The sequence below is a fragment of the Phalacrocorax carbo genome, chromosome 7, assembly GCF_963921805.1.
Source record: "Phalacrocorax carbo chromosome 7, bPhaCar2.1, whole genome shotgun sequence".
Lineage (NCBI taxonomy): Eukaryota > Metazoa > Chordata > Aves > Suliformes > Phalacrocoracidae > Phalacrocorax > Phalacrocorax carbo.
In genome coordinates this window covers 409,856-437,383 of record NC_087519.1, presented here as the reverse complement: position 1 = coordinate 437,383, position 27,528 = coordinate 409,856, and the positions used below count along the sequence as shown (strand labels likewise).

At 46.6% G+C, this 27,528-nt stretch overlaps 1 protein-coding gene across 7 annotated transcripts in view; it reads left to right on the top strand.

Annotated features, from left to right (window-relative positions):
* The window catches only part of PPIP5K1 (diphosphoinositol pentakisphosphate kinase 1), a 50,999-nt gene that overhangs the window by 9,549 nt on the left and 13,922 nt on the right, over window positions 1-27,528 (top strand). For 4 of the 7 annotated variants that reach the window (XM_064455905.1, XM_064455902.1, XM_064455908.1 and 1 more), the window contains exons 9-27: window positions 173-334; window positions 1,393-1,514; window positions 1,972-2,073; window positions 3,319-3,405; window positions 3,851-3,926; window positions 4,449-4,558; window positions 5,984-6,069; window positions 6,482-6,610; window positions 9,796-9,917; window positions 10,690-10,872; window positions 11,765-11,906; window positions 12,476-12,699; window positions 13,715-13,842; window positions 14,336-14,450; window positions 15,889-15,996; window positions 17,282-17,398; window positions 17,722-17,886; window positions 18,651-18,741; window positions 23,893-24,015. In XM_064455905.1, the coding sequence (XP_064311975.1) occupies window positions 173-334; window positions 1,393-1,514; window positions 1,972-2,073; window positions 3,319-3,405; window positions 3,851-3,926; window positions 4,449-4,558; window positions 5,984-6,069; window positions 6,482-6,610; window positions 9,796-9,917; window positions 10,690-10,872; window positions 11,765-11,906; window positions 12,476-12,699; window positions 13,715-13,842; window positions 14,336-14,450; window positions 15,889-15,996; window positions 17,282-17,398; window positions 17,722-17,886; window positions 18,651-18,741; window positions 23,893-24,015 (2,392 nt within the window). The remainder of the gene's footprint in view (window positions 1-172; window positions 335-1,392; window positions 1,515-1,971; window positions 2,074-3,318; window positions 3,406-3,850; window positions 3,927-4,448; window positions 4,559-5,983; window positions 6,070-6,481; window positions 6,611-9,795; window positions 9,918-10,689; window positions 10,873-11,764; window positions 11,907-12,475; window positions 12,700-13,714; window positions 13,843-14,335; window positions 14,451-15,888; window positions 15,997-17,281; window positions 17,399-17,721; window positions 17,887-18,650; window positions 18,742-23,892; window positions 24,016-27,528) is intronic. The other 3 variants (XM_064455907.1, XM_064455906.1, XM_064455904.1) reach the window with 2 other exon arrangements.

Sequence of the window (27,528 nt, the reverse complement as noted above, 5' to 3'; positions counted from 1 at the left end):
GCTGTGAGGTGCTGATTGTACAGCTTGCATCCCAAAGTGGGGAGCAGGTGCTCTATACAGGAGGTCTGTGTGAGACCATCTGATCTTCTCTCTGTGTCTGCAGTAGAAACATCACCTGGAAGCTGCAGTTAGTCTAGGTGGTTATGTCAGGTGTAACTATTTCTCTTCCCAGGTGTACACTGTTGGGCCGGACTATGCCCACGCGGAGGCTCGCAAATCCCCTGCTTTGGATGGGAAGGTTGAACGGGACAGTGAAGGGAAAGAAATTCGTTACCCAGTCATGCTGACTGCCATGGAGAAACTAGTTGCCCGGAAAGTCTGTGTAGCCTTTAAGGTCTGTGTTTTCGCTCCTACACAAGCAGGATACTCCACGAATGTATGACTGGAATGTTGGTCTGCGTTAAAGCTTGAGCTTTGTTACCCCAGTGTGTCTCTGGTGTGGCAATCTTCCACGCCTGATGCCAGTTGTGTCTCTGCTGGCTGGGTGCAGCTGGTCCTGCTGGCCGTGGCAGTTTTCTGGTTAGAGGTGACTGGGAAGGCAGGAGAGCCTGCAGCAGACGCCCTCTGTGCTGGCAGGTGGCTGGTGTCCAGCATATATCTGAACATTTAATATTGGATTCTGAGGATACTGCTGTCCATCTGACCTACACTCATCCCGCCTTTACTGTTTCCTAGTTTTGTTTGTATAGAAAGCTTGGTGGTCTTTTCTTCTGGGTGTGGTGGTGTTTTGGTTTTTTTCCCCCCTATTTTTGATCTGGCTTTGGTGTACATTTGTGTTCTGTTTTACAGGTCAGAAGGGTGAGTGTGTGAGTCTAGGTGTGGTTCAATGACATGCTCAGCAATGCCAGCAGAAGAAGCACTTGGCTACTTGTCCTGCCCGCACTGCAATCTGCAACCCATGCAGTTGTGCTAATACAGCTGTGGGCTTGTCCTCTCTTGTAGCCTTTTCCACACAGTGATGGGTGTCTTTGCCTGCACCACTTATTGTCTGTACTTGTCAGTCTGGTTCTAAACGGTTGGATTTAGAGGCAAGAGCAGAAAAGCCAGAAGCTGCTCTGTCTTAAGCCTTTAGAGCTTTGGGGGTGGGGGTGGGGGGCAGCCCTGATGGCTTAATCTGGGGCTCACAGGTTGAGCCTTTGATACAGCTGTGAGGGTGTAAAGGTTTCTCTAAAGGGCCTGTTGCTGCTGGCTGGTGGCTGTGTGTTTATACTTCTTCAAGGCTCGTAGGTAGCATAGAGCGGAGGGTGGCTGCAGCACCAGTGGAGCTGAACTGGGCCACGTGTGCTAGCTGGGTCTGTGTGTGTGCGCCCCACTTGGCTGGGCAGCTGCTGTTCCCTTGCTGCACTCCCTCGTAGTGTGCCTGAGTCCTGTGTCCTCTGCTTCCTCATGCAGCAAACAGTGTGTGGGTTCGACCTCCTGCGGGCAAATGGCCACTCTTTTGTTTGCGACGTGAACGGCTTCAGTTTCGTGAAGAACTCTATGAAGTATTATGATGACTGTGCCAAAATCCTAGGGTATGTAAAATTCAAGTTTTGATAGCGGGGTAAGGTAACTCATAGCAAGGTAAAATGAAGGCAGGGTCCTGATCAGTATGTTGGAGAAGTCTGCAGGTGGTTCATAGGGGAACATTTGTTCAGCAGGTGAAAGCTCGGCTCTGGGAGGAATGGGTTAATTATTTTTAGCCCCTGGAGCTCCTGCCTGCATTGGCATTAGCTGTCTTTGTCTACAGCTAGATGTATCTACAGGACTTTTCATTGGATGCTAAGCCCAGCTGCAGTATTGGTAATGCAAGGGAAATCGGTGTCCCTTTGGGGTGCCCTAACTAGCCCAGGGTGTGATAGATGTCTCTGCGAGGAAGGTGAGGAGAAATTCTGTGGCTCTCTTCAAATCTTTCAGCTAGACCACTAAGGAGGAGGTGGAGAACCAAGGGAATGGAATTTCTCGTGAGTTTTGTATTCTAATTTCTTCCAGAAATATAATCATGCGTGAATTGGCTCCCCAGTTTCATATTCCCTGGTCCATCCCAACAGAGGCAGAAGACATTCCCATTGTCCCCACAACTTCAGGCACCATGTGAGTACCTGCCATCCTCTCAAAAGCGTGCTGGTGATGGCTACATGAGGGACAAAGTGAAAAACCCTGTCCAAGGGATGGTGTTCTTCAGCTGCTGTGTTGGTTGCAACCCTGAAATGCCTGTGGAAAGGCTTAACCATGCACAAGAAAGGGGTGGTAGGTGGTAAATTAGTTGTAGGTTTGATGCATGCAGACAAGCAGTCATTGAAGGAGTTATAGAAACTGCTCACATGGCTTTCAGAAGGCCCAAATTCTTGATCAGCACAGGAAATGGATTAGGGCATCGCTGTAGCTGGCTCACTGTTCAGTGGGGTGCTACTCAGAGAAAATGTGCGTTGAGCTGCCAGTGAAATGGGTAGAAAACAATTAGCTGAAGTACTCACATTACCTGTACACTTGGCAGACCCTCAGTTGATACTGTTAGCCTTACTAGTTTTCCACCACATAAGGCTAAAAGACCAAAGGCAAAAGTTTCTTTGTGATCCTTAGCACACTTGTATGAAGTGAACAAAGTAGGTGCTACAGAAAAGGTAGATTGAGAGTAGTCATCCTTCCTTTACTGTGTGATCATCTGTGGCAAAACCACAAACACTGCACAGCTCACAGGACTGCTGGCTTCAGCAACACCTTGTGACAATGAGACTGCTAGAATTGATCCCCATTACTCTGAGATCCTTTAAGAAATAGTTGGATATTGTAGTATCTGAAAAAGCAAACTCATGTAGCCCTTCTGAAATTAGCCACCCTAACTACTGGTTCCTGCAGGTGGCTGATTGCTATGGGATCTTTCCACGTACAGCTCTTACTGGTTGCTCGAAGACAGGACCCAAGCTGTAGGACCATTCTTCTGAACCAAGCTGTTTTCTCCTGGGTCTTTCTAAGTGGGCCTATGAGCATTACACAAGTTGGGCATGAAACGAGCTTGGCACAATTCAAAACACTGTTTCTGTAGATTCTGTAACATCCAGCCTGGTCCTTTCTGCAGATGCGGTTCTGCCTGTTGTATTTTGGTACCGTGGTGCTTTTCTCCCATAGGAAACCAAATGACCTGGTAGTATCTGCAGTACTTTGACTGCTTTTACAGCCTTGGCACTTGTGCCTGGTTTAGTCTGGGAGATGTTCTGCCACTGATGAGGAAAGCAGCTGTCAAAAGAATGGAACTGAAAGAACAATGGGAAGCTACTTTCTGGTGGCAATTCTGGAGCGTGGGGACATTTTTGTCAGGTGTATCTTGTATTTCCCCAGGATGGAGCTTCGTTGTGTTATTGCAGTCATCCGGCATGGAGATCGCACCCCAAAGCAGAAGATGAAGATGGAAGTTAAGCATCCCCGGTAAGAGTCAAGGCAAGAGGATGCTATGCTGCCGGGAAGTGAGGAAGGCCAGTGTTTTGAATCAAGGGGAAGAGCAGAAGGGCTGAGCGCATGGGAGGCAGTGCTTTTTCCTGGCTCCATTTAAGAAAATGCTTTCTGCTCAGTTGAGGGAGGCCCCTTTCCCCATAAGGATCCTGGCACCCTCTCTGTGAACACTGGAAGAAAGAGCGAAGGTCTGCTAGGTGCTGCAAAGGGAAGTGCCCCACTAGATGGGAAGCTAGTTGCTTTTCCTTTTCATACCTGTGGCTGGAAACAGGTTTTTTCAGAATTTCTGAACCACAGGAAAGAGCCAGTGGGTCTGCTGGTTCTCCCTGAAGAAGAGATTGTGAATACATATGTAGGGATGACAGTCCTTAAAGCACTGAAACAGCAGAAAATGGATCAAGGTTCTTTGTTGTCTGTTCAGGTTCTTTGAATTATTTGAGAAATATGATGGCTACAAGACAGGGAAGTTGAAGCTGAAGAAACCAGAGCAGCTACAGGTGAGGGGAGTCCTCTCTGGGGTTGTGTGGGACATGCAGATAATATAGATCCCAGCATGAGGCAATTCTTTGGGAGGGTGGAAGTCCTCAAAAGGGCAACAGTCTGTCGCACAAACACTCCCTTTCTCATTTCCCACCCTGCACACACTCAGCTGGGTGATAGTAGGAGAATGGAATAGAAACTGTTCCTGGCTAATGTGAAGACTGTAGGGTGGGGATGACCTGATGCAGCTTGACCATTTGTTGTGGTTGCCTCTAGTGAAAGATGGGTCTGGGCTAGGGAGTGGGGCAGTTGGATGCACCTGCTTGGTTCTGCGTGGGGCTGGAGCACAGGGTGGGCATGAAGCAAACTGCAGTGTGAAAGTTTGTCCTGCCTGAGCTGTGTCTTATGAAATGACATGTCTCTGATGAGCGTCTATGTGAACGTGATGCTGGGTGAAACCATCTGTAGGCCTTGCAAGAGTACAGTGGTGAGTCTAAGGCAGAATTGCTGGATGCTTGAGACTGAGTGCTCTCCAACAGGAAGTGCTGGACATTGCACGGCAACTTGTGGTGGAGCTGGGAACCCACAGCGACTGCGAGATTGAGGAGAGGAAATCCAAACTGGAACAGCTGAAGAGCGTCTTGGAGATGTAAGGGTTCATATCTCGGGGCACTGTGAGTTTGTCTCAGAGCTGCGGGTCAGCATGTGATGTGGAAACACACTGTGCTGCTGATGTCCTGGCTGGCTGGCTCCCCAGAGGTCCGAGTTTCCTCCATCCCCTGTTAGCAGCTGTACATGAAAGGTGCCATCTCTTAACGTTTTTGCCCTTGCGTCAAAGCCACCAACGATGCTTGTTCCAAGTGTGCCTGGTTTTTGGCTAAACAACTTGAGACAAAACTGAGCTTCCTTTGCTGCAGGAGAGGAACAAGAGTCCTGCAGGGACCCCATTGATATGAAGCATTTTGATGAATTTGGAACAAATCATGTTTTAAATAAGGTTGTTCTGGTGCCAGAAGTTTAACAAAAGGCGCTTGGAAAACGAGAAAAGATGTTTGTGTCCTCTTAGGTTTCATACAGCCAAAATAAAAGACAATGTGAGCTGCAAAGATGATCAAGGGACTGGAGCATCTCTCTTACAGGGAAAGGCTGAGAGACCTGGGTTGGTTCAGCCTGGAGAAGAGAAGGCTGAGGGGGGGATCTCATGAATGCCTATAAATATCTAAAGGGCAGGTGTCAGGGGGATGGGCCGGACTCTTTCCAGCGGTGCCCAACGCCAGGCCAAAGGGCCACGGGCACAAGCTGGAACACGGGAAGCTCCCCCTGAACATGAGGACAAACCCCTTCCCTGTGCGGGTGCCAGAGCAGGGGCACAGGCTGCCCAGAGAGGCTGTGGGGTCCCTTCCCTGGAGACATTCACCCCCCGCCTGGCCGCGGCCCTGTGCCCCTGCTCTGGGGGTGCCTGCTCACGCAGGGGGTGGGACGGGATGAGCTCCAGAGGTCCCTTCCAGCCCCCACCAGTCTGGGATTCTGTGAATATGGTGGTGTTGGCATCTTTGAAACAAAAGAAGGGTTTCTCTCAGAACTATAGCTCACTATGGCATACACAGGCAGTGTTTGTGTTCAAGCCATGTCTGTGGAGCACAGATGATGAATTTTTGCTATGATTCCTTCCCCTGCTCTTTCTGCTCATTACAGATGTGGTTATCCTCAGAGCAGCTGGCAGATTGGTTTTTTCCCTGTGATCTCATTAATTCACTTGTTAAAGATGTAGGCAGAAATTAGCTAAGGTTGTTTAAAGCCCTGGTGGGGTATGAGATCACAGAGTGCTGTCAGCTGAAGAGCAGGCAAGTAAATGGATCTTCGAATTTCATTTGGGGGAGTTGTTTGGCTTTTTTTCGGGCTGTGTGCCAGGTCAGAGGTAGATGGCAAAAATATTCATGTTCTGCGGCAATTGGCGTTACAGCAGAAAGTCTTTGCCTGTGTGGTATTTTTGCTGTGTGTGGCCTAGGGACCTCTGGGCAAAGGGTGAGTGGAGTTCATTTGTTTATTGCCTCCCCCTGTCTTCTTGTGACAGGTATGGACATTTTTCTGGCATTAACCGTAAGGTTCAGTTGACCTATCTGCCTCATGGACATCCAAAAGCCGCAAGTGAAGATGAAGGTAAAGAATTGCTGGATGATGTTGCTGCCATGATCTTCAAGCCTGGTGTTCGAGAGTGCGTCAGCTATCCTACCTATTTAGGCCCCTGGATTTGCAAGCAAAATTGGTGACCTATGTCTTACCTTTGCTCATCTCATATGAAGGGTTGGGTGATGAATGACGTAGCGTACCAATATACCCCGGATGGTGCCGCAGGGCTTATGCTTCCAATTTCATAAATGTCAGCCTATATCTTCAAAAAGTAGTGACTCTTAATTTTGTACTTGCTGATTTGGTTCCTGGGAATTTGGGGTCAGGCTTGTGCTGAGAATGCTCTGCAAGGTTCTGTTGACAACCTCTTCTTCCTCCCCTGCTCTCCCCGTGCAAGCTCAGCTTTGAGATCTGATGTAGTGAGTACCTGTTTGTCTCCTAGAAGCTCGTCGAGAGTCTTCCCCATCTCTTCTCCTCGTGCTTAAGTGGGGTGGAGAGCTGACCCCAGCAGGAAGAGTCCAGGCAGAAGAGCTGGGGCGAGCCTTTCGCTGTATGTACCCTGGTGGCCAAGGTGAGCTTTGTCCCTGTATCTCCGGTCCTGTCGTGTGACTGCGCGAGGCTGCCCAGCCCACCAGTGTGAGGGATGCTCAGACATCTGCGGGCTGTGTGCAGCCTGTGTGACTCAGGCCGTCACTGGTGGTCGTCTTTTGAGCTGACCTGGTAGGGATAAGTAATTCAAGTGGGTTTTGAACCCAAAGATCCCTAAGCTGGCTAGAGGTGTCTGCTGCAGTGGTTAAACTTTAGTATGTCTTGGAGCACAATATCATTTTTCAACTAATGTGCCAGTATTCAAGAGAAGCTGTTCTAACAAGATACATTCTGATGCAGCAAATATGATTCAAAATTTATGTATGATTAATGAGGAATTTATGTCAGATGTAAAGAACAGAGGAAATCTATCTTGGAACACAGATAATTCTGCCTTGAGGCAGGAGAATAGGAAGGTAACTTCTCCATATTTTCTCCACCATAATTCTGTTACTCTGAAAAGCATTTAGTACACACACAAATCAACAAAAGCCCAAAGGGAAAAAAAAAAAGGCTGAGATTACCTTTTTCATCCAAGTAAAGAGTCAGAAGTAATACACTGCTACTGTACTGACCTGATGAAACCAGTATTGGATACTGCTTATATTTGACTTATATGTTTAATTAATTCAATTTAATTTATTAAATTTCAAATTAATTAAGCTAATTTAAATCGAATTGGAGAAGATTTCCTTCTGGAATAAGGAAGAGTTACCCTTGTTGGAAAAGGTTTGGATACTTAAGCAAACTGGACATACATAAGTCCATGGCCCCTGATGGGATGCACCCATGAGTGCTGAGGGAGCTGGCAGATGTCACTGTGAGGCCACTCTAGATTATCTTTGAAAGGTTGTGGGGACTGAGGGAGGTGGCTGAGGACTGCAGGAGAGGAAGTGTCACTCTTAGCTTCAAAAATGACAAGGAGGACCGAGGGAACTGCAGGCTGGTCAACCTCATCACACGTCCCTGGGATGGCGATGGAGCAGCTAATCCTGGAAACCGTTTCTGGGCACATGAAGGACAGGAGGGTGACTGGGAGTAGACAGCATGGACTCACAAAGGGAAGTCATGCTTAACCAACCTGGTAACCTACAGTGAAGTGACCGGGTTGTTTAGATGAGGGGAGAGCAGTGGCTATGGCCTACTTTGACTTCAGTAAGGCTTTTGACGTTGTCTCTGGTAACATCCTCGTAACGAAGTATGGGCTGGATGAGCAGACAGTGAGGTGGATTGAAAGCTAGCTGAACAGCTGGGCTCGGAGGGTGGTGATCAGTGGCACGAAGTCTAGTTGGAGGCCAGGAACTAGCAGTATAGCCCAGGGATGAAAACTGGGTCCAATCCTCTTTAATGTCTCCATTAATGATCTGGATGATGGAGCAGATTGCAGCCTCAGCAAGTTTGCAGATGATAAAAACTGGGAGGAGTGGCTGGTATGCCAGAGGGTCATGCTGCCATCCAGAGGAACCTTGACAGGCTGGAGAAATGGGCTGGCAGGAACCCAGTGATGTTCAACAAAGGGAATTGCAAAGTCCTGCCCCAGGGGAGGAACAACCCCCTGCACCAATATATGCTGGGGCCCAACCAGCTGGAAAGCAGTTTTGCAGAAAAGGACCTGGGGATCCTGGTGGACACCAAGTTGAACATGAGCCAGCATGTCCCCCTTGCCACAAAGAAGGCAAATGTTATCCTGGGCTATATTAGGAGGAGAGTTGCCAGCAGGTCAAGGGAGGTGAGCTATGAGGTCAGATGCTTGTGATCTTAAGAGCACATTTTTAGGAAACATGAGGATAAACTTTCCAAAAGATGAGAAAACTAGGTGCACACAGTGTTGCTTGCTGCAAGGTGCCAACAAATAGAGCAGACTGTCAGTGCACAGAGACTAAAGGAGGAGGAGCAGTATTTGACAGAGGATCTTTGTGGCAAGGCATGTGTACTGTTCTTGAAAATGGGAATGGTGAGTTAGAAAGGCTGGGGACTTCCTGGTGCTGTTGTGGATCTCTGAAGCCCAGAGCTGAGAGGATCAGCCCCTGATTTGGACAAGAGACTGGGGAGACCAGAAGGCAGTGTGCAGGAGAGGCAATTTCAGGAAGTCCAGGGAGTAGACTGCAGCATAATGAGCCAAAACTTGAGAGAAGAGACCTGTCTGCAGAGCTCTGGTCAAGTACAGTGTGGTTACCAGCAAGCTGGGCTGAGCCCTAAGGTATGGTCTATGCCAGTTCTGAACTGACTGTTACATATCTGGTGAGCACCGAGCGGCTGCCCTCTTGCTCACAGTAGGGCTCAGTCTGAGCACGTACAAGGTGGCTTCGGTCCTTCTGAATCATGGCTTTGGAGAGTTCTGCTTCACATGTCATTCATGGAGAGATCTGATTTTGCAGTGAGATGCTGTGTTCCTGGGCAGCAGTTGGTACATGACAGCTTTGTCCAGATGTGCAGCTGACTTCTGGCTGGTGCCTGTCCTTTTCTAGCAGGGTGTTTCTCTGAGTTGTGAGCTCAGAGCTAGGAGCAGTTTTCACATCTTCTCATGCAACGTGATGGGGTACTGTGCAAAATCGTCATGGGATGCCAGGCAGCAGCAGATTAGTCACTGTCTTTGGAGGGTCTGACTCAAGACCTGCATGAGTTGCTTTCTCCAATTACTGATCTGACTCCTGTGGTGGACTCAGCCATCGTAAATAAACGAGCATTTTGTGCCATAAGATAATTGTAGCCGCACAGGATATGTTTTGGAAATCAGGTGCCTCCTACTGAATAGCTCTGCCTGCAGCTCCAATGGCAGCAGCGCCTGCTCTTGCGCAGAAAGCAAGTAGAAGGAGGCAAATTTTTTTGTGCATCTTTGTTCTGTACAGGGCTGTTCCAGCTAGCAGTACAGTTATGGACTGTTCAGAGAGGGTTGCTGCAGAGTTTGGCCAGCATGAGACTTGAGTGGCAAATGCTCACTTTTTTCCTCAAAATGAACTTTCCCAGGTTAAGCAAAGCCTGAATCAAATTTCTAGTTGTCATGTATGGCTAGAACTGTCTATTTTGGAGCAGCCTAAATGCTGTGAAAGTGATTAATTCTCTACGTAACTTCATTACTGCAATAAAGTTTGTTGTCTAAAGCAGTATATTCAGCTGGTAGTTTAGCAGGTGTCAGAATATTAATTTTGAGTTTGTTCTCTGTTCCAGGTGATTACGCTGGTTTCCCTGGATGTGGCTTGCTCAGGCTGCACAGCACCTATCGTCATGATCTCAAGATCTACGCCTCAGATGAGGGACGAGTTCAGATGACAGCAGCAGCTTTTGCAAAGGTCCTTCCTCTCTTTTGGGCATCTGTTAGTCCTGCTACATTAGTCCTAAAATATGCCAGCTCTAAAAGAAAACCTCTTGTGATGAGGAAGGACCTGTCCTAGGAGCTTCCGCCTCTGTCAGGGGGACAGTGGTAGACTACGCTAATAGCAAGTGTATGGAGCAGTTCTGAAAATCCAGTGTAGCTGCACATGTATGTTGTCTTTGGTGTCCTGTGCAGGACTGGACTGTGACTGGAGAAGGAGTTATTTATGGATTATTGCTGGTTTTTGATGTTAGACCACATCAAACCTGTTGCTGAGTATTAATTGCCTACAAAATGAGTGTTTCTTGGATGCCTGCCCAGCCAGAGGGGTTATTCCTTGACTGCTGGATTTAAAAGGAGAATGAAATGTCTTTGGTGCAGTGTGGGGTGGGGGCTGGGGAGAAGACAGGTTCATCTGCAATTGAAGCTTGAGCCAAGGGGAATACTGTGGTGACCTTAGCTGTTCTTCAGAGCCTGTGCTGTATCAACATTTTCCAGCAAACTGAGTTGGCTGTTCAACAATTGCCTATACAAATCTGGGGCTGCCACAGGCAGAGCTGGCCTTTTGCCTCAAATAGCTCTAGAAGCATGCCAGAGTCACTGGTGACTGTGGGTGCTGTTGCTGTAAAACTGCTCTTCAAGGACAGTTGAGATTTCAGTCAAGTTGGTTGAAGGCTAGCCATGAAACAACCAGAAATGTTTGTTGCTTGGGTTGCACATAGCTGAAATCTTGTCCTGTGTTGCTTTAGGGTCTGCTGGCCCTGGAAGGAGAGCTGACCCCCATCCTTGTGCAAATGGTGAAAAGTGCCAATATGAACGGTCTCCTGGACAGTGACAGCGATTCCCTTAGCAGCTGTCAACACAGAGTGAAGGCACGACTGCATGAAATCATGCAGAAGGATGCTGAGTTCTGTGAAGAAGATTATGAAAAGGTAAAGCACCTGGGTGGCTTTATTGTATCTGGAAATAGAATAGCATTGCTGCAGTGGTTTGACATGAAGCCTGCTGGAGTGTGAACAGTAGTTTGGTTAGTCTGAGATCGGTTATGGTCAAAATTACAGAATATAAACAGAACTTAGGAAAGGAAAGGGTAGGTTAATAGCCCCTGCCCTTCTCCAGGTGAAAATCTTCCATGTTGCTCCACTGTCCCCTCCAAGAATCATCATGGTACCTTCCCCTCTCTTTACAAGTCCCAGTGCTAAAAGAAGAGTTCTCGTGGTTTACTGCATGCTGCCCAGAACAATCCCAGTTGCTGTGGAAAGGGAGAGTGCCTTGCCAGATTCTGGATCCGTGCTCTGTGCATGTGTGAACAGATCTTTTGGATACAAACCCTTTTGTGGTCCTATCAGTATCTGATGACTGCAGAGTAGAGAGAGCATGGGTTACATCCAGGACAGCAACCAATAAAAGCACTATAGCTGCTTCTCCAGCAAGTCCCCAAAACACTGTTTTTCCTGACTTGAGATCTGATTACTGGCCTGAAATCCATTACTATTAAGGAACATATTTATCACCTCAAAGAACTACTTAAAACTTCAGTGAAGCTGTTCTGCTCAAGCACAGAAGCAAAATGAGACAGGAGTGGATATTGTAGGTGGAGGGAGGTCTGATCTGATAGGAGCAGTTGTTTGCTCCCTCTGATTTTGGTCCTAATGGAGGTTTTTAAAATGCCTAGCTACCCCTAGGAATAGGCCAGCTTATCACGCTCAGCTGGGAGCACAACTTTTGTACCTAATCAGAAAGCAGTACAACTACAGAGAGCAGATGTCTTGTGTTCCCAGTTTGTAAAGATGCTAACTGATCTCTTCTGGTATCTTCTCTCAGCTAGCACCTACAGGCAGTGCTTCTCTGCTCAACTCCATGACATTTATCCAGAACCCCGTAGAGGTCTGTAACCAGGTGTTCACCCTGATTGAGAATCTCACCTCCCAGATACAAAAACGTCTGGAAGACCCAAAATCTGCAGGTGAGCATCAGAACTGGAAAGTGTCTGGAGCATATTCATTTATTGTTACATCTTCAGAGCCCTGAAAGACCACTATTGTTTATGTTTGTCCGTAGCAAAGAAATTCTAAAATTAAATTCTGTGTGTGCTATTGATGTAGAAGGCTCATATTCTACTTTCAACTACTGTTAAAGAGAGCTGTAATGTAAAGGAAATTGTATGCGCATCTTGGGTTTAGAGTAGATGTAAACAGCAGCAGTATAGGCTGGAGGGGTATGCCTTTTTTTTTTCCAAGCATTTCCTGGAGGGGAGCTCAAGACTGTATAAACGGCAAGTTTCAGTCATGATTTACTCGTTGCTAAGGACTTCCCTAATAACAGTGCCGAGGTTTTGAAAAGGCATCTGCGGCTTATTGCTGCAGGTTAGAACTCTGTGCAACAGGTCCAATGGCTTTTCCAGTCTAGAATTCCTGTGGGTATAATAATAATCAGAGCCCTTCTGTGCTGGGAGAAGTCAGTCATAGCTGTCACTTGAAATCTACACAGAAGTAGTCAGGTTGTGAATGTGATTTGGTGTTCTCTGTTGTTTAGACCTGCAGCTGTACCACAGTGAGACTTTAGAACTGATGCTGCAACGCTGGAGTAAGCTGGAGCGAGATTTCCGCATGAAGAATGGGCGTTATGACATCAGCAAGATCCCTGATATCTATGACTGCATCAAGTATGACGTACAGCACAACTGTGCACTGAAACTGGAAGGCACAGCTGAACTCTTCAAACTCTCCAAAGCCCTGGCAGATGTGATCATACCCCAGGTATAGACTGTCCTGCCTGTGTGACGATGTTTTAGTGTCAGTTTCTGACCCTTTCCCTGTCTGTTTTTTCTTGATTCTCTTGCACATTAACTCTCAAGGCAGTGTATCACAGGTATTTCTCAGACATATCTCTTAGTGTTTGTATAAGGCCAGAACCATTTATGACTTACGACGTGGCAGGGCTGGCTTCCTGGATGAGGATTCTGACAGCGTCAGAATAATGAACAGCTGACACAGCAGTTCACTGCAGTGCGTCATAGCACAGCTTTGAGCTGGGGGTGTGTGCTAAGGCAACGTCCAATTCTCCACATGCAAGATTGTAGACTGGCAGAGAGATTTCTGTGTTAAAGCGAAGGCTTGTTCTGGCAAGCTTGTTGTTCTTGTCAAACTAGAACTTGTTCAGTTTGCGAAGTTGGCTTGCTTCTTGCAAAGTTTATGCCCATGAACATGGAATGGGAAAGGAGGGCCACATGCAACAGATCTCTGTATTCACCTTTGTTGTGTCCCATTTCTGGCAGAACTGCTTCATTTGTGTGGGATGAGCTTCTACCAGCAAGGTCCAATTGCGCTTGGCCCATGCAGAGCATAAGTGGTCTTCTAAACTTTTTCACAGCGTTCCTGATGAGATGCAGTTTGGCTGTTTCCAGCATAGCACTTCAAGTTTTATCTTTACAAGTAGCAGTTGTTGCGTTAATGCTCATGCCAGGTCAGGGTATTAATTTGTGTGTCATGAGAGGAGGTTCCCTGATGGTACTTGCCCCTCTCAGCTGTTGGAAGCATACTGACAGTCATGTCTAGACAGATTGGATTCTTGGAGGAGTCTCTGTCCTCTGTTATGCTGTGCAATATGTGGGAGAAAAAAAAAAAGAGAAAGGTGCTGAGTGTCCTTTCCCTTTCTGTCATTGCTTAACTGTGGTGGTGCTTGTGGACAGGACTGTTGAAATCCAGCCTCCTTTCATGTGAGGATGTGGCAAAGAACCAGGGCTCAAGGGTATCTTTTGTTTTGTTCCTGCAGGAATATGGGATTAATAAGGAGGAGAAACTTGAGATTGCTATTGGCTTTTGTCTTCCTCTCATTAAAAAGATCCAGTTGGACCTACAGAGAACTCATGAAGATGAGTCTGTCAACAAACTACATCCCTTGTAAGGATTGTGCTGCATGCTGCTGGTGGTGGGGAGGGGAGCTTTGGAGCAGTGTGTGGGAACCATGCCAGAAGAGTGTACTGGTGTGGAAGGAGGCACTGAACGTGCACTGAAGGACACACCAAGAGGGAGGCATGTTGGTTCTCTCTAAGACTAGAAGGGAAATGAAAAGGCACGTTGAGGCTGCTGAGCGGGTGCACGGTGCCACAGAAGTTTAAACCCCTTCTAGCTGTATGGTGCTGCCTTCGTCACTGTCTCTGCAAGAGGCAAGTGCTGGTGTGATGAGGCCATCTCTGCCCCACCATGTGTCTCCATGAGGATACCATAAAACTTGCTGCTTCTGTGCCCAATGCTCTCACTGTTCTGTTCCTGCTGCTCTAACAGTTCCCAGTGTGGGATTATCTTACTCCACTGAGTGTGCAGAAATGCTGCTGTATGATAGATGGCAACTCATTGGCAGGCTATGAATAACATTGGGCTGATTTTGGCTTAGGTACTCAAGAGGAGTTCTGTCACCAGGTCGCCATGTTCGGACACGGCTCTACTTCACCAGTGAGAGTCATGTGCACTCTCTGCTCAGTATCTTCCGCTATGGGGGGCTCCTGGATGTAAGTGTCCCAGCAATGCTCGCAGAGTAAGCCTCCCTGCTTTTCTTCAGTGGCCTTTTCCAAGGTGGACAGTGTGTGTTTGTAGGTTGCCCCTCTAGCCAGCTCCTCCAGTAATGATGTGCATCAGTGACCCGTGGCCAGCTCCATCTCTGCTGTGTTTGCATGCTGCAGCTTCCTGCCTTTCTAGCACGTAGGAGGATTGTTCTTCCTCAGTCCTGACACTGCCTGCCTTGCTTGTACGGAGGCATATCCTGCTGGTCTCAGATGAGTAGACCACTTGCCTGTGTAGGAGGATAGCGCTATGAGGCAATGGGGATGAGGGAGTTCCTCTCTTCCTGCCTCCTTCAACCCCTTATTTCAAGAGCTTGGCCCTGTTATTTAGTGACTCTCTGTCAATTCCAAGTCAAGAAAAACAGTTTGCTTATAGAGGAAGTGACTTGAGGTTGCAAATGCTTAGGAGGTGCTCTCTACCAGAGGGACATATGACACATTTTTAGGGGACTAACTTATCCAATCCAACCTTTACTTGCTCTTGTAACCTGCTTCCTGAAGGAACTGGCATGCAGGCCCTGAGAAAAGCTCTGCTTTAAACTCTTCGAGAGACACTCTGATTTATCTTCCCATTTTTAAGCATGGTGTTCTGAAATGCCTTGAGAGTTTGGGCTTACTTAACAGGTATGATTTCTGATGTCTGTGGAAGCTCAGTGTATCTGTAGGCAGTGATCATGCAAGTACTTCTGAGCTGTGCACTGAATAAGATGCTACTTTATTCCCTGGCTTGAGTGTCAGAGGATGCTGTGTTGCCAGCCCAGGGATATTAGGCTGCATCTGGGTTTGTTTGTGCTGGTGGGGTTCATTTCACATCCATGAAGGTGGTGAGATGCTCCACAGCAGCATGAGTGGCACTTCAGGTACGGCCATTCCCTAGCAGTGCTGGGAAGCAATAAGGGGTGGGCTGCCCTGCCTCGTGGAGCCCAAGGGTCCAGTGTGGTTCTGTAGACTTTTCATTAAGCATCTCATACAAGCAGCTTCGCCTGGTCCCTTATTTAGCACAAATTCATCCCTTGTGCTTTTTATGAGATTTCTCTAAAGTACTCTATTCTGTAGACCACTGTTTGAGAATGACTGTGTTTGGGAATCTGCTGTGGGCTACGCTTTTCTCCATTCAGCATGGCATAGGGGCCTTGTGGCTGGATGTGCTCAGGTCTGTGCGTGGATTGTACGGGTAGCTGTAGCGTCCCTCTATGCAGTTGCTCCTTACTGTAAGCACCCCGCCCTCATTGCAAGGTCATCTCTCTTCATGCAAATTAAGCAAGGTGTTTTTTTATGTTATGTTGCTATCTTGTGGAGACACAAACTCTCTCAGACCCATTTCACTGAATGCTGCAAGGTGTCTGCTGTCGCTTATTCCATACGACTGTTTATGTGTATATATCAGGAAAACAAAGACCAGCAGTGGAAGAGAGCCATGGACTATTTGAGTGCTATCTCAGAGCTGAACTACATGACCCAGATTGTTATCATGCTCTACGAGGACAACAACAAGGTGAGGGATATAGCTGTAGGATAAAATCCTTCCTGCCGTGATGCAAGGCATGGTCCCTGAGAGATGAGTTCAGCTGGGAAGTGTGTAACCCGAGCTCTCTCTCCTTGTGAATAAAGATGGACAGATCATTAACACAACTGCTAGTTTTTATTTTTAGGTGGGAGGCAGTGAGCCAGTTAATGCTTGTTATATGTAAGCAGAATGCCACCCTGAGCAGTAATACCAAACTTAAGTAATCAATACTATCTACTTTAAAGCATTTCCTAAAGCAAAATAATTTGCTGTTTCTTAATATTAATTACAGGTGAACAGTAGGAAAAAATAAATCAAATTACATTTGGCAGGTTTTTTCCAAATATTTCTAGGAAATATACAGAAATTCCACATTTGTAAACTTTTGTTCTTTTAAAAATATAATGACGTAGTTAGGAAGGTATATACTGGTATCTTCAGGAAGTAAAGAGAATAATTTAAAAAACAGCCAGAATGTGGATGCTGATGGTGATGACCATAAGCAGGTTTGGCACCGAATTGCGTGTCCTGAATCCCAGGTCCTGTGACTCAGGTCCTGTACTGCAGGAGGTTGTAGCGAGTGAGGGGAGCAGTCCCTTTCCTCCATACGCTGTAGAGTTAAAATCCTGTATTCACAGAGCTGATGTGGGGTTTTGGTGGTAGAAGTGAAATATTTCCTAGCACAGTTTGTAAAAAAAAAAAAAACAACCCCAAAACTCTTAATAGAGTGCTTAGGAGTGATGTAAATCTGTTAGTAAGTAGAGATGGTGAAACTTTTGAGTTTACATCATTAGTGCCAGATACTGCAAAAGCTCTGGCTTCCCTAAAAAAAAAATATTAGAGACAGTTACTTAAATCTTGGAACAACCTGTCTAAAGGCCTAGGAGGGAACCAACCTCTCCCTGCCCCAGTGTGCTGGTTTTGCTACAGGCGTGGATCGATCGGAAGGGGCTATGTTTTAGATTTGTATATATATACATATACACACACACATAGCCCGATTCTGTTTTGGTCCTCTGGTGGCTGTTGTCACAAAATAACAACAATCTGAATGCTTCAGCGTTGTGCTAATAAGGGGTTTCCTTTTGGATGAGACAAACCTAGAGCCATTATGTTCATGGTTCTTGTTGCTTCTGCTTTCCTTCCAAAAGGATGTGCTTGGGATGCGTGCTGCACCGGCATGGCAGGGTGGCCCAGGTCCAGACCATGGCCTGTGCTGGCAGTGGGACTGATTTTTATTTATTTACTTATTCCCTGTGCCTCGTGTTCACAGGACCCATCTTCAGAGGAGCGTTTCCATGTGGAGCTGCATTTCAGCCCCGGCGTGAAAGGCTGTGAGGAAGACAGAAACGTGCCCACAGGGTTTGGCTTTCGGCCTGCCTCCGCAGAGGTGAGCACGCTACCTGGACGCAGGCTGCCCTGCCTCCTGGGGACGTGGCGAGCGTGCACCCGTCGGCAGCCTTGCTGTTCCGCCAGGCTCTGCCGCCATCCAGTCTCCAGCAGCAGGTTTTTCTCTGACCTTGCTCTTGTGCCTGCGGGCTGTTAGCGGGTTATGTTCCCTGCCTTAACTCCGAGGGTTTCTCGGGGCAGTCTCTGAGAGTGCCGGTGTCCTCCTGAGCTCAGCAGAGCTGGGAGATCCAAGCCTGGAGTCAGTGCCTGGGCAGTGCTTGCAAAGGCCACGTGCCTGTAGGTGTCCATGTTTCCTTACTGCAGAATGAGGACAAGAAGGCAGACCAAGGCAGCCTGGAGGACCTGTCCAAAGAGAAGGGCATTGATGAGCCAGATCATGCACAGCAAAGGTCTCCGCAGCCTTCCGAGCCAGTCAGCATTCAGCGGAGATCACCGCTGATCAGGAACCGGAAGACAGGGTCCATGGAGGTAACAATGCGATGGGTAACCTTGGTTCTTCTAATGAAGGTCTCTTGCTTGGTTTTGGTTTCCTGACATTCCTTTTAACATGCCAGAGTGGTCCCTGCTAACCAGTGGGTTTATTACAGTGTGTTTAAACTGTCATAGGGTTTAGAACTGTCCCATTCACTGATCTGCTAAAGTAACACAGATTGATTTTACTGTTCTTACGTCTCTCCTTCAGGGAGGCTAGCTTCACAGCAGGTAGCTGGCAGCTTCAAAGTGCTCCAGAAATTGCCCCTCCTTTTGGAGGGGTTTCACAGGCATTTTTGCTATCTCTTTTCAGAACCAATGAAAGCAGAGAGTTAGGGCTTGAGGTGTTTGTTAGCTGGCGTCCGTCTCTGTGTCACTTGTGACGTAATCTTTGCGTGCAGCACTCGGCGGCCTCTTTGTAACAGGCATGTACTAAGTTAAAGGGGATATTATTTTCCTGCGGCTAAAGAAGGAAGTCTGTGTTCCAGTGATCCCAGCAAGTCTTGGGAGACAGGGAGCTCAGTACACGAGTCCCTTCGTACTTTTGAAATCTCCGCTGTTTCGCAACCCAACACGAATTTGAAATTAAAATTGAATGTGCATTGTCACAATCTTAGCATACTGAATACCTTTATGCTTCTTGAAAATTATGATTTTAAAGAAGAGGCATACTTTTCTTCACCTTCAGTGGATGTATAAAGGTTTTTGAGACCGGTGGGTAACTTAGAGCACAATGCTGATTGTACTGTCTGTCTTTGCAGGTGCTGTCTGAATCCTCTTCCAAATCGGGAGGTTATCGCCTCTTCAGCACTTATTCCAGGCAGTCTTCTGAGATGAAGCAAAGTGGCTTAGGTACTGTACTTGACCTGTAACCAGCCTGCTCACCTGTACCTCTGTATTTCCGTGGGCATCTCTCTGTCTCTCCACATATACATCTGGCTTAAGTTCCTTGTATGTCTCTGTGTGTGTGTTACTTCGTCTTTTAGTGTTACTGTTTAGACCACTGTAGAAACTATCTTATCGTATTTCCTTTTGTGTATGATCTTCTAGCAACAGAAGATGCACTTCTCACCCTTTATAGTATGGGAGCAACAGAGCAAGCTGCTTATTTGCAGGTTGGCCATCTGGTTCCATGTTGTTACCATTTGTTGTACCATTTCTGAAATTAGCAGGAAGAGATGACTTTACATGAGAACTAGCATGCTTTCTGTTCCACAAAACACTGGTTTACGTGCAAAGCTGCTCTTCATGTAAGACTATTATATTTCTACTTTTGCTTCATAAATATCTCTTGTATGGATCAGATCTGTCATCTGCAACAGTGTTTGGCAGCTCTCTAATTGAGCTGGAATCCCTGGTTAGCCATTCTTTGCGTGGTAGCCAGCAGAAGAGAATATTTTGGGACACTTGGTGTTCTCTGCCTGTCCTTGAGAGTACCATTCCCTGTCATCTTAACATAAACTGTGTCTTAATGGTGGAAATTCCTCCTGAAATATTTTTGCTAAAGCAAGATCTATTTGGAAACTAAAAAGCTGTCTTTGCTGTCATGAGGTTCAAAGATAGCTGTGAAACCTAGATCTTGCAGATGACTAATAAGCACCAGGAGGTAGAAATGCCCAAGTTATGCCCACTTTCTTTTTCTTTAAAACCATGTTTGCATTATGGCATAGCTGTAGACTTGCAGCAGTCCTGACTCATCAGTTCTTAACTCTGTTATGTGGACATCCTGCAGCCAAGAGATTTTTGAAAGGCCTGATCATTTCTTTGTCACTTTTGAATGAGCGGCTCCTTTGGAAACTAATTCTTACCAAGTAAAGGGAATTCTTTTCAGAGTCTTTAGGAAGTATCCCTGGAGTCTGCCAGCTATGCTCCCAGCCCGTTGGAAAAATCTTAAGAAGGAATGGCTGATGCATATTATTTTCATAAAGGCACAGTAGCATTGGCCATAGTGGGTTTTGAATGTGCCATTTCACGTGGTGCATCTGCTTGCTTCTGCGCTTCACAGACCACCTGCAGGATTAAGTAAGCGGTAATAGACTACCTTGCTTAGGCTTGAAGAAACTTTTGGTTATTCTGTGAATCCATGTAGAGCAATATGAGAATTTCTGAGATGGCACACAGTCAAGGAAGTGCATCTGCTTGGAGAGTTACTGAGTACATCAAATGCTGCGTGCAAACTATCTTTACTGTGTGGATGTCTGAGTACCAGAAGGCATGCACTCTGGAAAGCAGATATTACAACCTGTTTACTACAGCCTTTTCCAGGTTTCTGAGGAATGTCTGTTTTGGCAATAGAGAAGACGGCTACTCTACTGGACCCTTGTACAGTACTAATTTTCCTTGACAACAAAACTTGAAATGTGATCCCAGCAGGTATACTTTCAGGTTCTTGCCTGACTTGCCTTGCTGGGAAGCGTTTGCTGGTCACTCTCCCAACTTTGAAGCTCTGTAGAGACAGAACTTTGAGTAGGAATTGATAGACCTGATTTGTGACAGTAAACCTCTAGCTGGATGCTCAGCCCAGCCCAGCCATCATTCTTCTCTATGAGACGTGCAGCTGCAGGCACAGAAGCGTTCAGCAGGAGAGACCTGTGGTGTGACACAGGCTTGCAGTCCCTGGTTATTAGGATGTCTGTCTTTCCGTGAACGTCTCTTAACCGGAGAATTGTTAAGAAGAGTGATACTTCTTTACCTGTAAAAGTCAAGCTCTTCAAGGAATCTTCCTGATTCCTTTCCCACTTGTTTTGCAGAAATATAATTTCTTTTCACTTCAGGATCTGAAATATGCTCCCTCTGGGAGAAATAATACAGACCTCATGGGAGCTTGAACTTTGGCTTTAATACTTGTCTCAGCAGCTGTGCTATGAGGGGGTTCATTCAGACAGTGCCTGCTGTTCCTGAGTTTTTCTGAAACCGAGCCTATCTCCTGTTGCCTGACCTTGTCAGTGGCTGGCTATCGTCGTCTCTGGGAGAATGTCTGTTCAGGTATAACCTCATGCGTTTAGGCATGCAAGAATGGGGAGCAGGACAGAGCTCCTATAATAACCCTGCTGCCATACCTGCCAGAATTGTGTCTTTATGGTTATTTAAAAAATGCCTTGAAGCGTCTGGCTGGAAAAGGGGCGGGCTGCAGCTTGCTTTGTCTATGCAAAGCGGTGCTTTGGAGCATGCCACGTTTCTCTGGGCAGGAGCAAGTGCGTTATTGTGGATTGTCTGCAATAGAGTGCATGCTTCTGGCTTGAGAAGCCTAGGAAGGTTTCAGTGCCTTTCTTTGCTTGAAAGAACAGGTCAAAATGGGGTAAAATCATTCCTTGCTGTTTGAGCAATAGAGGTGGTGTATTGCCAGTGGGCATGAAGCTTTGTGCTGAGACTCACATAGGGAAATCCCTGATTTCCTGTAGGGAAATCAGGGATGTCCATTTTTTAAACATCTGAAACACTGAATATACATCTGAAAATGGTGCAGCACATACAGTAATTTGTAGCAATAGTTGTTACATCTTAAATCCAAATGCCTAGTGTACCATTATGTTCTTTAGGGTGCGTGCATGTGTGTGTGTTAACTTTGGCTACAGTGATCTCCTAAGCTCACTATAGACAATTGCTCTCATCCATACAGTCATCTTTGTAATTTCTTTTCTGGCTTAAGGGTGCTACCAAAATGACCCTGCCTGCTGTAGGGTAGCAGAAACACTGGGGTATCCTTAGTTTAATGAGTAGTGGCACAAGGTTGCTCCAGATAGAAAGTCATAAAAGTCTTATGTTCCATTTTGATCTGCCAGTAAATGAGTCTGTTGGATTTTTTGTCGTTGGTTGGTTGGTTGGTTTTAAGCCATGGAGGGGTGACTAGGAGCATCATCCTGTCAAGCAGTAGCCAAAATTTTGTTTGCGTTCTGACAGATTCCAGTTCATGCTGAGTCAGCATTGAGCTTCAATTTAGGGCATGATGAGGAAATTTTCTAAGACTTGTGTATGAGTCACCTTGCAGGCAAGAGTTCTTTGTCTGTTTGTCCAAGGCCACATATGTGCTAGTCTGTCCTGTGGAAAGCTACCAGCAGTGTCACCGTGGTGGAGTAGCTTAAGTTCAGTGCGTATGAGAGCTCCATTGGTGATCCCCCACTGTTCCCAGAGGCAGATATTGTCAGCTTAGACTGAGCTTACATGTGAATAACTCAAATCTCAGGATCTGTGTTTTTTTCCAGAGAAGCTCTGGCTAAAAAGGAGCTTTACAAAGAAAGAGCTAGGTCCTCAAGAGCAAGGAGTGGATGTGAGGCAGCAGTGTGTCCTTACACCAAAGAAGGCCAACAGCATGCTTTACTGGATTGGCAGCAGCCATCAGGCTGCGGGGTTTTGCTCTTTCCCTCTGTTGACCTCTTGTGAGACCGCATCTGAAGTACTGCTGTCCTGTCCTAGGCTCCACAGTGCGAGAAGGGTGTGGATGTGGTGGGTGTAAGCCCATTAAGGGGCAGCGGAGGCGGATGGGGGCTGAAGCACACGACCTGTGAGGAGACACTGAGAGAGCAGGGCTTGTTCAGATCAGAAACTCTGGGGAGCGGAGACCTTAATGCTGTTCATCCACTTAAATGGGAGGTTACAGAGAAAACAGAGGTAGACTGCCCTCCAAGGCACGTGGTGGTAGGATGAGAACCAACAAACGCAAGTTGCAGCATGAGAAATTCCAGTTAGCTGGGAGGAACAAATTTTTCACTGTGAATGTGCCAGATATTGGAGCAGGGGCCCAGAGAGGTTGTGAAACCTCCTTTCTTGGAGATATTCAAAACCTGACTGGACAAACCCTAGCAAGCCGATCCAAATTGGCCCTGCTGGGGCATGGGGAAAGAAGCCTCCAGAGCTTCCTTCCAACCTAAATCACGCTGTCATGCTGTATTTTAGAATCAAGAGCTGCATGCGATATAGGCAGGATCTTTTTAACAGTAGAAACAGTTGCACTGCTCTAGTTAAATACTAGTAGGCAGTATGTTGTGGTTTTTTGCCTTGGCAGACAAGGTGGAACAAGATCAACCTGCTTGTTTCGTGAAGCCTTTTCTATGTGGGACTAATGTCCATTTTAGCAGTTGGTATTCTCAGTACAGAATGCAGCATCAAGACGGTTTAGCAGAGAATTTATAGCCAACTGGTGGCTTTGTCTGTCTGATAATAAGGTTTTGTCTCACTCACAATTGTTTTCCTCAGTTGAGAGTCCTGTTTCAAATGCCTGATGTACCATAAATATCCTGTCAAGTCACTCTACAGAACACTCTGCCTTGGAGAAGCAAACACCAGCAGTTGCCAAAGCCACCAGTATTAGGTTGCCCTCCTATGCATGAGACCATTTTGCATGTCATGTTCCTCGCCATAGGGTAAGCAAAGTTCCATGCTGTGTGCGCATCTGGTGCTTTGCAAGGGTAGTTCATGGAGCAATTGGACCTGCTCTGGAGTAGCAGGACATGACCAAGTGGATGTGAAATATCATCTGGGCAGCAGCCTGTGAAAGAAAGCTCTCTGGTCACATTGCTTTCCTTACTGCGTGACAGAGTGATTAACCCACATTTGCTGATCAACAGATCAGGCAGCCCTTTCTTCTCAGTGTCCTGCAGAAAAGGAGCTTTCCAAAGAGAAAGGGCAGAAGAGCAGAGAAATGAAGCCCTGTGACATGAATATCAGTGATTTGGCAGCCTGGCTTTTCTGACATGAGTATGTAGATTTGCTGACTGGAGGGTGTCAAGGTGTTTCTCCTAGGTCAGGGCAAGAAAGCCAAATGGAAATAAACCCCTGGATGGAGTTAGGAACTTTCCTGGTGCTGAGTTTTGGGCTACCAGTTGTGCATATGGCACCACTGAATTTAGAATGGGGAATACTGCCTTCTTATGCTCCCCGGCATAATTTTTTTTCCTGAGATTGCCTGTGAAGTGGCCAGTTAATTCCTCATTCTTTGACTAACCCTGCTTTTCTGTAGTTGCATGCAGTGGAGATATAATACTAACACCTTCCATGCCTTTCCAGGGTCACAATGCACCGGCCTGTTTAGCACCACTGTGCTGGGAGGCTCCTCCAGTGCCCCCAACCTCCAGGACTACGCACGCAGCCATGGCAAAAAGTTTGCCAGCAGCCTGACATACAAAGACGGTATGTGTGTTCCCCATGCAGCAGATGGTTAATGTGTGGACTTTGGTGTCTCAGGATGCCACTGAAGCAAAGACTTAGACTGCTAAGAAGAATGACAGTTGAATGTGTATGTTCACTGCATCTACAGTAATGCATTTTATCATATTCCAAGAAATCGCGATCCTTACTAGGACAAGACAGGAGCTGACAATGTGCGAGAAGTTTTATGCTGATGTATGGTATTGCTGGGGTCTGATTTTTGTCTGACATTTTAATGCTACTTGCTGTTGTGGAGGAGTATTTGTTGGTGTAGATATTAGATAGGTTTGTCCTGGTATGGAAATCCAGCACATCGCATCATCTTGCTGATGCTAATTGAAGCTTTTGTGGAGACAGTAATCCTCACCCTACAGAAGATGGAGCCATCCCAAAGGCAGAATGCTATGCCTGGGGGTGGATAAGATGGGTACTAGAGTAAGGCTGGGCACACAGAAGAGTCTGAGGTAGCTGTCAGAAAGCAAGTGTAATATGCCTGAAATGCTTGATTTAAGTGGGGTACTTGAATGAAATACTGCAGAAGGACCAGAAAGCCTAGTTACCCTGCAGTTCTGCAGTTCTGCCTTCAAGTTCAGCAAGGCAATCTGGTAAAATGTGTTTGGGTCACTAGTATAAATGTTGCCTGATGCACATGGGCGAAGGGGTGTTGCCAGCTGCGGACTGACCTGCAGTTAGTACTAGTGTGTTATGCATTGAGAAGCAGGGAGCATGTTGTTGCTTTCAAGGCAATTGGAGCACAGGGGAAGACTGAGGTATCCTGGAGGAGCTGGAGGGGTATAATGCACAAGCGCATATGTCCATTGTGATCCCCACAAGAAGGGCGCTCAGACTCTAAGTACTGATTAACATACCATTTGCTGTACCGCTGAGGCGGGCAGCATTGAACAAACCTCTCCATGGACAGGATCTGCACAGCATGCTGTGCCCTAGTTGTAAATCCACCAAATGTTGCACAGCTCGGGCCTCCCAGCGTCTAAATGGATGTAAGATAATCTATCCTCTCTTTTTCCTTTTTGTGTTAGTTCTAACAAATGGTATTTTAATCGATACTTTACAGAGTCCGAGTGCCTTTCTTACTGGGATTATAATGAACACTAGCACTGGTGGATTACAAGGTGGGGAGATGACGAAGGCAGTAATTGGAGCCTTTGGGGAAAGCAGGAGGTTGGTTGGTTTGGATTTTTGTCCAGTTTTGAGGCAAGGAAAATGGCCTAGCAAATCAGGGTGGAAAGATGCTATTTAATTCTCGGATCTATTGGAACCTCCTGAATGCCATTGTATTGAGACTATTGTGTATACAGGCTTTCTGTGCTGCTTTACACTGTGTAGGAGAAAACTGTGTTGCTTCTCACCTCCTCAGGGAGCTCCCTGGCACACAACAGACTGAGTGATAGAGACGGGGAGGGTGAACTGGGAGGATTTTAAACTGCTGTACCAGCCTGAGCTGCTCAAGGCAGCAAGTGCTGGCTGCTCGGAGGTCCCAGAATAAGCTCATGGTGTTTGGCACAAGGCAGGGGTGTGAATACCAGGAGAGCTGCTGAAAAGGCCAGCAAGGGCTCTGGCAGCTTTTCTTCCATGACTCTGCAAGCAGCATGAATCTGAGGCAGCACCAATTCTCAGGGAAAAGCATCAAAGACTGCTTGCTCTGCACCCATCTGGGAACAGAACAGATTCTGTTCAGTCCTGGTGCTGTGTTGCCTTTCTCTCTAGGCTGTGTAGTAGGCGTGTGCCTGCAACGGGCTACTCGCATTCAAGGTCCGGAGCAGAGTCTTGCTGCATTAGCCTAAATTCAGTGACAAGGTCTCTGTGTGCTGAGACACAGCTGTACCCTCAAGTACTTAGAAGGCAAACTTATTTTAGTGTGTGACTAGCACAGCCCAGAATTATTCATCCTGATGTTACACTTCTTTTTTTCATGTTTCTTAGTGTGCTTTGGCACCCTGTGCTACCAGCACCTTGCTGCAATAAAAGCACTTGTGAGGAAGAAGTGGGGGGCTTGGAAAAACAAGTAGGAGGCAGAAGGGCGTTTAGCTTCTGGGGAAGGTAGTTTGGAATGTGAAATAAGCCTTGATCTGCATGTTCCTGCTTAAATAAGCACCAATGAAATGCTGAACAATAGCATTTAAACCAGCCATCACTAGAGCTGAGCGACACAGCAGCTATAGCAGACTCTTGGAGTACATTTGTATCAAGGCCTTTTTGCAGTCATCAGGCTAATAATATTCACAAACCTTTGGATTCTGGAGCACATCTTTGCATGAACTCTTTGATATTTTTTCATGGCTGTGATGCTTCAAGGTGTGGTGCATGGCTTACAGCACTTCATCAAAGACTTGCTCAAGTGAAGTTACAATGGCCCTTATTTCTGAAGCCTTTTTTTGTTTGGGGCTGGAATAGGGCTAAGGAACACATCAGTGGGAAGTTGTGTCCCAACCTCAGGTTGAGGAAAGGTCCCCTGATGGTTGTGATTTGAAGCTGGCCTGTCTGAAGCCAGGGATCCAGTAAGCTATGTTGCATTACCATTTAAATTGATGTGCTGTAAAGGCAAAGGGGAGATGTGGGATGGAATGGAGATGGTTACCAGCTGGCTGACTGCAGCTCCAGGACTTGGACACTTCTAAGGGATTGCATGTGTAGGGAAGATTGTCATGCTCTATTTGTTGAGTGTAAAGAAAGAAAAACAATTTTTAGGGCTGTTACACTGGCAAAGGAAATTGCAACAAGTTTGAGAGTTGGTTCAAATACATTATTTGGCCAAGTCAATGAATGTAGCTAAAGAAGTACAATGGGGTGTGGAGCATGAATTGATACGTGTTTCTGCTAACCTTGGTGTGGAGGAATAGGCGTACAGACCCTGTTGGCTAGGTAGAATGGACGCATGAAATATGAAAGAGAAATAAAAACATTTTCTAATAGCAGCAAAAGGTATGATTGGCTGGGGTCTCACATCAAATCCTATACACAGATGCTCTTATTTAGGCCATTCTTTGCCATCATAGCTGAGGAATTTCCAGAGTGGAATAAACTGAAGTTTTCAGCCTTTTTTTTTTTGTTATTGCGCATATGGAGACCAATCCTTGTCTTTTAAAGCTCATCTGTTTGCACCCCATTAGATGCACAGACTCTGTCCTTGCACTGTCTTTCCAATGTGTGATTTCTGTGGGAGAGCTTGGCCTGGCCTGAGACGTGGCCAGGAGAAGCCTGAGGACCACTCTGACAGGTGTATCCCAAAACCTCTTCTGTACTGAAATGCTTTGAGCAACTGAACTGTCTTCATGGGTCTTCTGTTTGTTCCCTAATTACTTAGTTGATTTAGCTTTAAACTTGTAAATAGCTCTTCATTAGAGGATATTTTGAGCTGCACTTACCTATGCCAGGGCTCTTCGGTTCCGCTGCAGAATGGTTGTTGTTTTTCTTGGGCAGGGGTGAATCCCGGGAGCCACCCTCCTGTGGTGCTGCTGCTTGCTTGGCCATGTG